This window comes from Heterodontus francisci, chromosome 14, assembly GCF_036365525.1.
Source record: "Heterodontus francisci isolate sHetFra1 chromosome 14, sHetFra1.hap1, whole genome shotgun sequence".
In the NCBI taxonomy this organism is placed as follows: Eukaryota; Metazoa; Chordata; class Chondrichthyes; order Heterodontiformes; family Heterodontidae; genus Heterodontus; species Heterodontus francisci.
In genome coordinates this window covers 41,180,993-41,193,550 of record NC_090384.1, presented here as the reverse complement: position 1 = coordinate 41,193,550, position 12,558 = coordinate 41,180,993, and the positions used below count along the sequence as shown (strand labels likewise).

Sequence of the window (12,558 nt, the reverse complement as noted above, 5' to 3'; positions counted from 1 at the left end):
ATGGCTCCTCCGCCACTCGGTGACGGGACCCTGCTTTAAATATTTAAATAAATCTCATGCATCCATTTAAATACAATTCCTCGCAATCTTACTGTCGGATCTGGATCTTCCATGCAACGGGTGGCACTCACATGCCCTGACTTTCTTGTCAGGGAAAGCTGGTGCCACCAAGGTGGGGAAGGGGGGAGCTCAGGATTTTAATTGTAGTGGGGTGGGGAGGAAGGGGTGACCTCTGCACTTTATGCAGTTGAGGGGGAAAGGAGTCAACTCTGCAATTTCAGTGTATTGGGGGTGAACAGGGCAAACATTTATTTTCAGTGTAGTGGGGGGTGGGGGGGGAAGGGATTCAACTGTGCCGTCTCCGAGCAGAGCTGGCAGCTCTTTATAACTGGCGTCATGCCTGCACAGAGACAGCTGACACCGTTCACGGCACCACTGAAGCTGCCCCCGCCACATGATTAGGGGTGGGGCAATGGCCTTGCATGTTTTAATGATTTTAACGAGCCACCATGCTCAAGATTGCGGCGGCGTGTGGCCTGTGCATGCTGGCGATCATTTTCTCGCCCGCCGCCGCTCCCGGCAGCGAGGAAACAAAATTCAGCCCCCTGTAGCCCTGCAAATTTTTTCTCTTCAGGTGCTTATCCAATTCCCTTTTGAAAGGTACGATTGAATCTGCCTCCACCACACTCGCAGGCAGTGCATTTCACATCCTAACCACTCGCTGCGTAAAAACGTTTTTCCTCATTTCGCAGTTGGTGATTTTGCCATTTGCTTTATATCAATGTCCTCTGGTTCTTGACCCTTCCACCAAAGGAAACAGTTTCTCTCTATATACTCTGTCTGGACCCCTATTGATTTTGAACACTTCTATCAAATTTCCTCTCAACCTTCTCTTCTCCAAGGAGAACAGCCCTAGCTTCTTCAATCTATACGTGTAAATGAAGTCCCTCATCCCTAGAACCATTATTGTATGTCTTTTCTGCACCCTCTCTACAGACTTCACATCCTCCCTAAAGTGTGGTGCCCAAAATTGGACAGAATACTGCAGTTGGCACAATATTACCGAACCAGTGTTTTATAAAGGTTCATCATAAGGTGCTTTTGTGCTCTATGCCTCTATTTATAAAACCCAAAATTGTAACCTGTTTAATATCCCTGGTTCAGCCACCAGTCGACATTTTAGTAGAGGACACTCATTTAATGGATATCCAGACTGAGCTATCAATTGCCACTGAAGTTTTAATACCATAACCCACTGGAAAATTCTCTTCAACTTACTGCAATTTAAACATGGATATTCTGCAACTATAGATTCTCATTCTGGAAAGTTTTGTTCCAGTATCTTAGTTGATCAAAGTCTTTGGGCTGAGTTATCCTGGCCCGGTAGAGATGGGTTTGGAGGCAGGGGGGCCAGGTAAGTATCAGGAAGCCCCATCAGGCTGCCCTGCCTCTGGGTGACTTTCCCAAGGTGAGCAGCCAATAGCTCCAATTAAGGCCCCAATAAAGGGTCATTATCCCAAGCAGGTGGAGCTTTCCTGGCATCGGACAGGGTACCTGCTGGGTCCAGAGCCTGGTAACTGCATGGAGACAGCCTCTCAGCAGCCGATCAGAGGGCTATCAGAGCCTCTTCTCAAACACCCAATGACTGAGCCGCAAGGATAAAACGGCGGCAACTGCAACAATAACCATTCCTGCAGAAGGGCTCCCCCTCCACACCGATGACCCAAACACCTCTGGGTCTTTTTTTAAACAGTTCAGCAGACATTTGATAGTGCCTCATTTTGAGGTGCGCTTGCACTCACCTACCACCTTCAGCAGCGCCCACCTATCCTGGTGGGGCTGTCGGTCAAACCAATGCTGTAGGCCCTCTCATTAGGCCTCCTGTGTCGCAATCCCACTTGCCGTCCTTAATTGGACTTTGAATGCAGAGGTGTCAGAGGCGACTGCCCTCATGTAAATTTGCTTCAGTGGATATGCTGAGGCCATGCGTGGGCTTGGGACCTGCATATGGTCCCGCGTTGGGATCCCAACACTCATGGGAAAATTCAGCTCTTTGTTTCTCATGTAGCTGCAAGGGCCCAACTAATGTGTCTGTTAGTCTCAGCTTTGTATATAGTAGGGCTAACAGCATCACATAAAGCTGCTGCAAATCCTTTAAATGTTTTTGACTGGTAGGTGGTTTGCTAGATTACACAGAGGCCCCTTAAAAGTGGAATGCTACTTGATACTAAATCAGGGCTTGGGGAGGATGTAGTTAGAAGGAGGACTGGTGGTGGTGGAGAATTTATTTTCTGGCTAATATTCTGTTCCAAATGAGCCATTTGGAAATGAAGACAATGCAGTCTGCTTAAGGAGACCTTGCAGTTCTTTTTTTTAACCAGTAATACCCTGAAACATTCTAGATATGGTTAGCAAGGGCAGCCAACCCCACAAGACTAAAGAGGGTATATTTTCAAGCCAAAAACTTATGTTATAAAGTCAGAAAAGAAGCCGGAAAAGACTTTGCTCCTCTAGTTACCATACTATGTAAAGTGAAGATGTAATCACTAGTTCATTGAGCAGCGCCTACTCACTAGTAACCTGCTCATCAACACTCAATTAAGGTGCATCTAGAACTACTCAGCTGTAAAACTCATTACTGTCTTGATGCAGGCATGGATTCAAAAGCTAAGTGCCAGAGCAAGGATGAGAATAGTTACCCTTGATATCAAGGCAGCATTCAACTAAGTGTGGCGCCAAGGACTCTGAACAAAACTCATGTCATTGGGAGTGAAAAGGAAAACCTTACAGTTGATGGTTGTGATTGTCAGAGGCCAATTTTCACATCCCAAGACATCTAGGCAGGTGTTGCTCAGGGAAACATCCTTTGCACAACCATCTTCCACTGCTTCATCAATGATTTTCATTCTGTCATAAGATCAGAGTGGGGGCGTTCAGCTCCATAATGAAGTAGTCCTTGCCAGCCAACAGCAGGACCTGGATAACCTATCCAAACTTGGACTGACAAATGACAGGTGACATTGAAAAGGACAAGGAAGGATAGGTTACCTTTGTCACAGTTACATAGATGTCATTTCTGTGTCATTTCCCACGGTTCGGCGTCGGCGGCCAGTAGACGACCGCTGCCCCTTTAACAGTGGCCAGGAAGTAGAGAAGGAAGGAGGTGAACTCTGACCGTGAGGGTGGAAGCACATCGACGCGCTCGAAAGACACGGTAATGACAGGTGACATTTGTGCCACATACGTGCCAGAGAGTGAACATTAACAAAAGAAAGCCCAGTTATCTCTCTGACCTGCAATAGCACTACTATTGTTGAGTCCTCCCAGCGTCAACATCCTGGGAGGTCATCATTCATCAGCAGCTTAACTGGCTGGTCATAGCAGGGAGGAGACTGCAAATTCTAGAACAAGTAGCCCACCTCTTGACATCTTGAAGCCTTCTTACCATCTGCAAACCTCAACCCAGAAGCGTGATTAAATACTCAACACTCCTCTGAGAGGGTGCAGCCACAACAACACGCAAGAAGCTTGACAGCACGCAGAAGCTGCAAATAATTGACAAAAATGGAAACACAATATCTTGGTTTAAACTCGAAATACATAGTTAAACATTTATAAGGCCTATTGGTGTTGCTTACTGCTAATGGAATCATTCTGCTTTCCCATTTACTTTATGCAGATAGACCCAAACCTCCTCAAGGAAAATTGGAATTCCTGGAGCACACTAGGAAATGTATTACAATGAAATGGAAGGCGCCACGTGATAATGGGGGAAAACAAGTGACAAGCTTCATAATTGAGAGGAAACTTGTTGGAAAAAAATCATGGATCAAGGTTGGTGAGGTTGACAGCAAAACCACAACTTTCTCCACCAACAAGGTTGAAGAAGGGAAGGCATACCAGTACCGAATCCGAGCAGTGAACAGTGAAGGTGTGAGCGATCCCCTCGATTCTGAAGAGGTCTTAGCTGGTGACCCCATTGGTAAGTGTTTACAATCTGTTATTAATAGCAGGGTATAGATTATAGAAGTTGAAATCAGAATTGAATCCTTTTAAGGGCACAACTATATTCTTAAATATTACACTATACTAGATCCCCTTACGCCCCACCTCAATGAATTTTGCGCTCGGCATGACGTTCAGATCTTCTTCCGTCGCCTTCGCCTCCGGGCTCACTCCTTTGACCAGGAGTCCTTCCCCCGATCAGTAGACCCATTCATCCATCTCCAGCATTCTCCCTCTACCTGGACCCCTCCCCCTGGCCTCTTACCCGCTCTTGATCTTTTCATTGAAAACTGTCGGTGCGACATTGGTCATCTCAAGTTCTCTGCCCCCCTCACTCACTCTAACCTGTCCCCCACTGAACTTGAGGCACTCCGTTCTCTCAGGTCTAACCCCGACATGGTCATCAAACCTACAGACAAGGGTGGTGCTGTTGTTGTATGGCGTACCGACCTCTACCTTGCAGAGGTTCAGCGCCAATGCTCAGACACTTCTTCCTACCTCCCTCTGGACCATGACCCCACCACCGAACATCAAGCTACTGTCCACAGGACTGTCACTGACCTCATCTCCTTGGGAGATCTTCCCTCTACAGCTTCCAACCTCGTAGTCCAACAACCCCGGACAGCTCGCTTCTACCTCCTTCCCAAAGTCCACAAACAGGACTGTCCTGGCAGACCCATTGTGTCAGCCTGCTCCAGCCCCACTGAACTTATTTCTTCTGGTCTTGATTCTATCTTTTCTCCTCTGGTCCAGTCTCTTCCCACCTACATCCGTGACTCTTCTGACGCCCTACGTCATTTTGACAATTTCCAGTTTCCTGGCCCCAACCGCCTCCTCTTCACTATGGACGTCCAATCTCTCTACACCTCCATCCCCCACCAGGACGGTTTGAGGGCTCTCCGCTTCTTCCTTGAACAGAGGCCTAACCAGTCCCCATCCACCACCTCCCTCCTCCGCCTGGCTTAACTTGTTCTCATATTGAACAACTTCTCCTTCAACTCCACTCACTTCCTTCAAGTAAAAGGTGTTGCTATGGGTACCTGCATGGTCCTAGTTATGCCTGTCTTTTTGTGGAATATGTCGAACATTCCTTGTTCCAGTCCTACTCAGGCCTCCTCCACCAACTCTTTTTCCGGTACATTGATGACTGTATCGGTGCCGTTTCCTGCTCCCGCTCTGAACTGGAAAACTTTATTAACTTTGCTTCCAATTTCCACCCTTCTCTCACCTTTACATGGTCCATCTCCGACACTTCCCTTCCTCAACTTCTCTATCTCCATCTCTGGTGATAGGCCGACTACTAATATCCATTATAAGCCCACTGACTCCCACAGCTACCTCAACTACACTTGTTCACACCCTGCCTCCTGTAAGGACTCCATTCCATTCTCCCAGTTTCTCCATCTCCGACGCATTTGCTCTGATGATGCCACCTTCCATGACAGCACTTCTGATATGTCTTCTATTTTCCTCAACCAAGGATTCCCCCCCACTGTGGTTGACAGGGCCCTCAACCGTGTCCTGCCCATTTCCCGCACCTCTACCCTCACCCCTTCCCCTCCCTCCCAGAACCGCGACAGGGTTCCCCTTGTCCTTACTTTCCACCCCATCAGCCTCCGTATCCAAAGGATCATCCTCCACCATTTCCGCCACCTCCAGCGTGATGCCACTACCAAACACATCTTCCCCTCCCTTCCCCTGTCAGAATTCCGAAGGGATCGTTCCCTCCGTGACACCCTGGTCCACTTCTCCATTACCCCCACCACCTCGTCCCCTTCCCTTGGAACCTTCCCCTGCAATCGCAGGAGGTGTAATACCTGCCCATTTACCTCCTCTCTCCTTACTATCCCAAACACTCCTTTCAGGTGAAGCAGCAATTTACTTGTACTTCTTTCAATGTAGTATACTGTATTCGCTGCTCACAATGTGGTCTCCTCTACATTGGGGAGACCAAATGCAGACTGGGTGACCGCTTTGCAGAACACCTCTGCTCAGTCCGCAAGCAGGACCCCGAGCTTCCGGTTGCTTGCCATTTCAATGCTCCCCCCCTGCTCTCATGCTCACATCTCTGTCCTGGGCCTGCTGCAGTGTTCCAGTGAACATCAACACAAGCTCAAGGAACAGCACCTCATTTACCAATTAGGCACACTACAGCCTGCCGGACTGAACATTGAGTTCAAGAATTTCAGAGCATGACGGGCTCCATTTTACTTTTATTTTCAGTTATTTTTTCTTTTTCCTTTTTAAAATATTTTTTGTGTTTATTTTATTTTATTTCATCTTAGTTTGTTCAGTTTGCTTACCCACTGTTTTTTTCATGTTTGTACTTGCGGCTGTTCAATTTTCAGTCTGTTAGCACCCTATCTGTACTAATGCTTTGTCTTTCAACACACCATTGACATATTGTTTGCCTTTGTTCCATGACCTTCTGGTCAGCTATTCTGTGACCTTGTCCTATTTAACCCTTCTCCTTTGTTATCTCTTGCCCCACCCCCTCTTTACTTGCTTATAACCTTTTACATTTCTAAAATTTGCTCGTTCTGAAGAAGGGTCACTGACCTGAAACGTTAACTCTGCTTCTCTCTCCACAGATGCTGCCAGACCTGCTGAGTATTTCCAGCATTTCTTGTTTTTGTTTCAGATTTCCAGCATCCGCAGTATTTTGCTTTTATTCTAGATGAATCCGGTGATAATGGAAACATCGGTTCCATCTCCTCCGATCATAATGAACACTTTTTCCTATATGATTATATTTCAAGGTATTTTTTGTACATTAAGCACTTTGAGATATTTCTCAGATAAGTGATAATGTGCTATACAAATGCAAGTATTTATTTTAAACCATAATTAAAAGGGCAGCCATTGCAAATACTTAATTCCCCATATTTTTTCAGATTGTTCACGGATGAGATTCTCATCTCCAATTTCTTTCTATTAGCAGAAAGACAGGATTATCCCAGTTATGAATGTCACACCTCCATCAGCCTATGAGGGCAGAAGATTTCCTCTGTGTAAAAGGTGCACAAAATCCTAACCCCATTCTTTGTAACCACGCTTATTATTTTGCTACAATTAGAAATCTACCAGCACAGAAGAAATCTTCCTCATAGTACGGAAGGGGTAATGATTTCAGTATCGTAATGCAAATGGAGTTCCATCTAGGAAAAACCGACGACTACCTGAATCCCTCCCAACTGTATACTGGTTAAAGTGAGTGACAGGTAATCCTGGAGTTCAAACCAATGGCTGTTCTGTCAATTATGCAGCCAGTGGGCCAATATCATCTATTTATGACTAACAAATGTGACTGTATTGGTATTATTCAAAATTATCCAATTGTATGAAGTACCAGTCCACAGGATATTTTCACCTAAGAATTCTTTGATCTGGTAGTAAATTGGTGATGTCAAATTATTTCATGTCACTGCCTGTGCAAGCACTCGTGGGTTTATACATAATGGAAGGAAACGGAAGTCCTCCCCACTGCTTTTTCTTTGCCATATCAAAACAGAAATGTAAATATGTACTAAATGCAGGATTTTCTTTCCTGCTGATGGTAGGAAGGAAGATCTTAGATTGAAAGAATAAATGGTTAATCATGTATATTATATTTTTCCCTTGAACTGCTAGCAATAAATGCTGGTTGAATTTTACATTTAAATGTGCTGTCCATTCCTTGTCAACAAAATTGGAAAGGCAAAGATAAGTCTTTTTCAATCCGAAAGCTGCAGCGCCTTCTCTGGGTGAATAAACATTGGAAGGGCTGAAGCCATCATCTTCAGCCCCCACCACAAACTTCATACACTTGTCACTGACTCCATCTCCCTCTTTGCCAACCATCTCAGGCTAAGCCGACTGTCCACAATCTCAGGCCTTCTGTATGACCTAGAGCTTCTGACCTTACCTTCTCCCTGTCACAAGGACCCACTTCCATCCCCATAATGTTGTGCCTCCATCCTGAAACTCTCATTTACATCTTTTTCATCGTCAAACTTGACTATTCCATTGCTGTACTAATACAAAAGCAAAATGCTTCAGATGTTGGAAATCTGAAACAAAAGTAGAAAATGCTGAAAATACTCAGCAGGTCTGGCAGCATCTGTGGGGAGAAAAACAGAGCTCACGTTTCAGGACAATGACCTCATCAGAATTTATTGTTTTATTCCATTGCTGTCCTGGCCAGTCTCCCAGTCTCCACTCTTCTTAAACATCACCCCATTCAAAGCTGTGCTGCTTGTGTCTTAAACTGCACCACGTTCCACTTTCCCATTGCTGACACACAATGGCTACTGGTCACACAATGCCTCAAAATTTAAAATCTTATTTTTTTAAATTCATTCATGGGATGTGGGCATCGCTAGCTAAGCCAGCATTTATTGCCCATCCCTAATTGCCCTTGAGAAGGAGGTGGTGAGCTGCCTTCTTCAACTGCTGCAGTCCATGTGGGGTAGGTACACCCACAGTGCTCTTAGGAAGGGAGTTCCAGGATTTTGACCCAGTGACAATGAAGAAACGGTGATGTAGTTCCAAGTCAGGATGTTGTGTGGCTTGGAGGGGAACTTGCAGGTGGTGATGTTCCCATGCATCCACTGCCCTTGTACGTCTAGGTGGTAGAGGTCACGGGTTTGGAAGGTGCTGCCTAAGGAACCTTGGTGCGTTTCTGCAGTGCATCTTGTAGATGGTACACACGCTGCCACTGTGCGTCGGTGGCGGAGGGAGTGAATATTTGTGGATGGGGTGCCAATCAAGCGGGCTGCTTTGACCTGGATTGTGTCAAGCTTCATGAGTGTTGTTGGAGCTGCACCCACCCAGGCAAGTGGAGAGTATTCCATCACACTCCTGACTTGTGCCTTGTAGATGGTGGAGAGGCTTTGGGGAGTCAGGAGGTGAGTTATTGCCACAGGATTCCTGGCATCTGACCTGCTCTTGTAGCCACAATATTTATAAGGCTACTCCAGTTCAGTTTCTGGTCAATGGTAACCCCCAGATGTTGATAGTGGGGGTTTCAGCAATCATAATGCCATTGATTGTCAAGGGGAGATGGTTAGATTCACTCTTGTTTGAGATTGTCATTGCCTGGCACTTGTGTGGCACACACGTTACTTGCCATTTATCAGCTTGATACCACTGTCGATGACACCTTCCATCACTTTACTGATGATCGAGAGTAGACTGATGGGGCAGTAATTGGCTGGGTTAGATTTGTCCTGCTTTTTGTGTACAGGACATACCTGGGCAATTTTCCACATTGCTGGGTAGATGCCAGTGTTGTAGCTATACTGGAACAGCTTGGCTAGGAGTGCGGAAAATTCTGGAGCACAGATCTTCAGTACTTTTGTCAGAATCTTGTCAGGGCCCAGAGCCTTTGCAGTATCCAGTGCTTTCAGTTGTTTCTTGATATCATGCGGAGTGAATCAAATTGACTGAAGACTGGCATCTGTGATGCTGGGGACTTCAGGAGGAGGGCGAGATAGATCATCCACTTGGGACTCCGGTTGAAGATTGTTGCAAATGCCTTATCATTTGCACTGATGTGCTGGGTTCCTCCATTATTGAGGATGGGGATATTTGTGGATCCACCACCTCCTCTTAGTTGTTTAGTTGTCCACCACCATTCATGACTGGATGTGGCAGTCTGCAGAGCTTAGATATGATCCGTTGGTTGTGGGATTTCTTAGCTCTGTCTATCGCCTGCTCCTTCCACTGTTTGGCATGCAAGTAGTCCTGTACTGTAGCTTCACCAGGTTGACACCTCATTTTGAGATATGCCTGGTGCTGCTCCTGGCTTGCCCTCCTGAACTCTTCAATGAACTAGGGTTGATCCTTCAACTTGATGGTAATGGGAGAGTGAGGGATATGCTGAGCCATGAGGTTACAGATTGTGGTTGAGTACAATTATGCTGCTGCTGATGGCCCACAGTACCTCATGGATGCCTCATTTTGCATTTCTAGATCAGTTCAAAATCTATCCCATTCAGCACGGTGGTAGTGTGAAGATGGGACTTTGTCTCCACAAGGACTGTGCAGTGGTCACTACTACCAATACTGTCATGGACAGATGCATTTGCAGCAGGCAGATTGGCGAGGACAAGGATGTTTTTCCCTCACCACCTACCGCAGACCCAGTTTAGCAGCTATGTCCTTTAGGACTCAGCCAGCTCAGTCAGTCATGGCACGCTTGGTGATGGATATTGAAGTTCCCCACCCAGAGTACATTCTGTGCCTTTGCCACCCTCAGTGCTTCCTCCAAGTGGTGTTCAACATGGAGGAGTACTGTTTCATCAGCTGAAGGGGGTGGGGGCGGGGCGTTAGGTGGTAATTAGCAGGAGGTTTCCTTGCCCATGTTTGACCTGATGCCATGAGACTTCATGACATCAGGAGTTGATGTTGAGGACTCCCAGGGCAACACCCTGCCTACCGTCTACAATTGTGCCGCATCTCTGCTGGGTCTGTCCTGCCGGTGGGACAGGACAATGTCTGGGACATTTTCTGTAAGGTATGGTTCCGTGAGTATGACTATGTCAGGCTGTTGCTTGACTAATCTATGGGACAGCTCTCCCAACTTTGGTACAAGCCCCCAGATGTTAGTAAGGAGGACTTTGCAGGGTCGACAAGGCTGGGATTTCCTCATTTTCCACCCCATCAGCCTCCAGATCCAAAGGATCATCCTCTGCCACCTCCAGCATGATGCCACTACCAAAGACATCTTCCCCTCCCTTCCCCTGTCAGAATTTCGAAGGGATCGTTCCCTCCGCGACACCCTCGTCCACTCCTCCATTACCCCCACCATCTCGTCCCCTTCCCACGGCACCTTCCCCTGCAATTGCATGAGGTATAATACCTGCCCATTTACCTCCTCTCTCCTCACTATCCAAGGCCCCAAACACTTCTTTCAGGTGAAGCAGCGATTTACTTGTACTTCTTTCAAATTAGTATACTGTATTCGCTGCTCATAATGTGGTCTCCTCTACACTGGGGAGCCCGCTTTGCGGAACACCTCCGCTCAATCCGTAAGCATAACCCCGAGCTTCTGGTTGCTGGCCATTTCAAAACCACCCCCCACCGCTTTCATGCTCACATCTCTGTCCTGGGATTGCTGCAGTGTTCCAGCGAACATCAACACAAGCTCAAGGAACAGCATCTCATTTACTGATTAGGCACGTTACAGTCTGCCGAACTGAACATTGAGTTCAATTATTTCAGAGCATTACAGGCCCCCCTTTTTATGATTAGTTATTCTTTCTTTTATACTTGGTTATTTTACTTTAGTTTGTTTCTACTGTGCCTACCCACTGTTTCTGTTTTTATTAATGTTTTTGCTTTACAATCTATTCACACCCTTTGTCTTTCAGCACACCATTAACATACCATTTGCCTTTGTTCCATGACCTTCTGGTCAGTTATTCTCTGTGACCCTCTGTCCTATCAACGCCTTCTCTTTTGTTATCTCTTGCCCCACCCCCCACTTTACTTGCTTAAAACCTTCTACATTTCTAATATCTGCCAGTTCTGATGAAGGGTCACTGACCTGAAACGTTGACTCTGCTTCTCTCTCCATAGATGCTGCCAGAGCTGCTGAGCGTTTCCAGCATTTCTTGTTTTTGTTTCTGGGTTTGCCGTTGTCCGCTTTCATTCTTTATCGACTTTATAGTGGTTTGATACAACTGAATGGCTTGCTAGGCCATTTCAGAGGGCAGTTTAAGAGCATTGCTGTGGGTCCAGAGTCAGATGTAGGACAGACCAGCATATTTCCTTCCCTAAAGGACATTAGTGAAGCAGATGGGCTTTTACAACAATCAACATCATTAGAATAGCTTTTAATTCCAAATTTATTAATTGAATTATAATTCATATAGTGGTGGGATTTGAACCCATTGTCTCTAGAGCATTTGCCTGGGCTTTTGGTTGCTAGTCCAGTGACAATACCACTACGCCACTGCCTTCCTTTGTATTTAAATCCCATTTATAGTCTTTCCCTTCCCTATCTCTGTAACCTCTTATAAACCCAAACAAAATTTTTAATTTTCTGACTGACCTCTTGTTCACTCACCCCTTCCTTTGTCCCACCATTTGTGATCATGCCTTCAAATTCCCCCCCTAAACCCCTCTCCCTCGCCAAAACCTCCTTAAAACCTACCTCTGACCAAGCTTTCGGTCCCTCTTCTAAATACCTCTTCCTTCCTATCTCAGTGTCCAATTTTTTTTATTATACCTTTGTGAAGTGCTTTAGGATGTTTTTCTGCAGTATATAAATGCCATTGTTGCTGGTGTTATTATTATCAGCATTGTCATTGTTGTCATCATTCTCATGCCCCACTCATCAAAAGTTCTTCAATCACAGACTGTTTCTATTATTTACCTGAAAACGATGTAACACTCTTTTGGAAAGCAAGATGAAGATAACTTATAGAGTCATTTACGACACAGAGGAGGCCAGTTCAGCTCTCCACATAACAATCCAGTCAGTCCCACTCCCCAGCTCAATTCCCTAGCCCTGCAAGTTTATTTCCTTCAAGTGCCCATCCAATTTCCTTTTGAAATCATTGATTGTTT

At 45.9% G+C, this 12,558-nt stretch overlaps 1 protein-coding gene across 1 annotated transcript in view; it reads left to right on the top strand.

The window, feature by feature from the left end:
* Positions 1–12,558, top strand: part of LOC137376989 (immunoglobulin superfamily member 22-like) — a 115,235-nt gene that overhangs the window by 68,835 nt on the left and 33,842 nt on the right. The window contains exon 14 of the mRNA XM_068046050.1: positions 3,680–3,982. Coding sequence (XP_067902151.1) covers positions 3,680–3,982 — 303 coding nt within the window. The remainder of the gene's footprint in view (positions 1–3,679; positions 3,983–12,558) is intronic.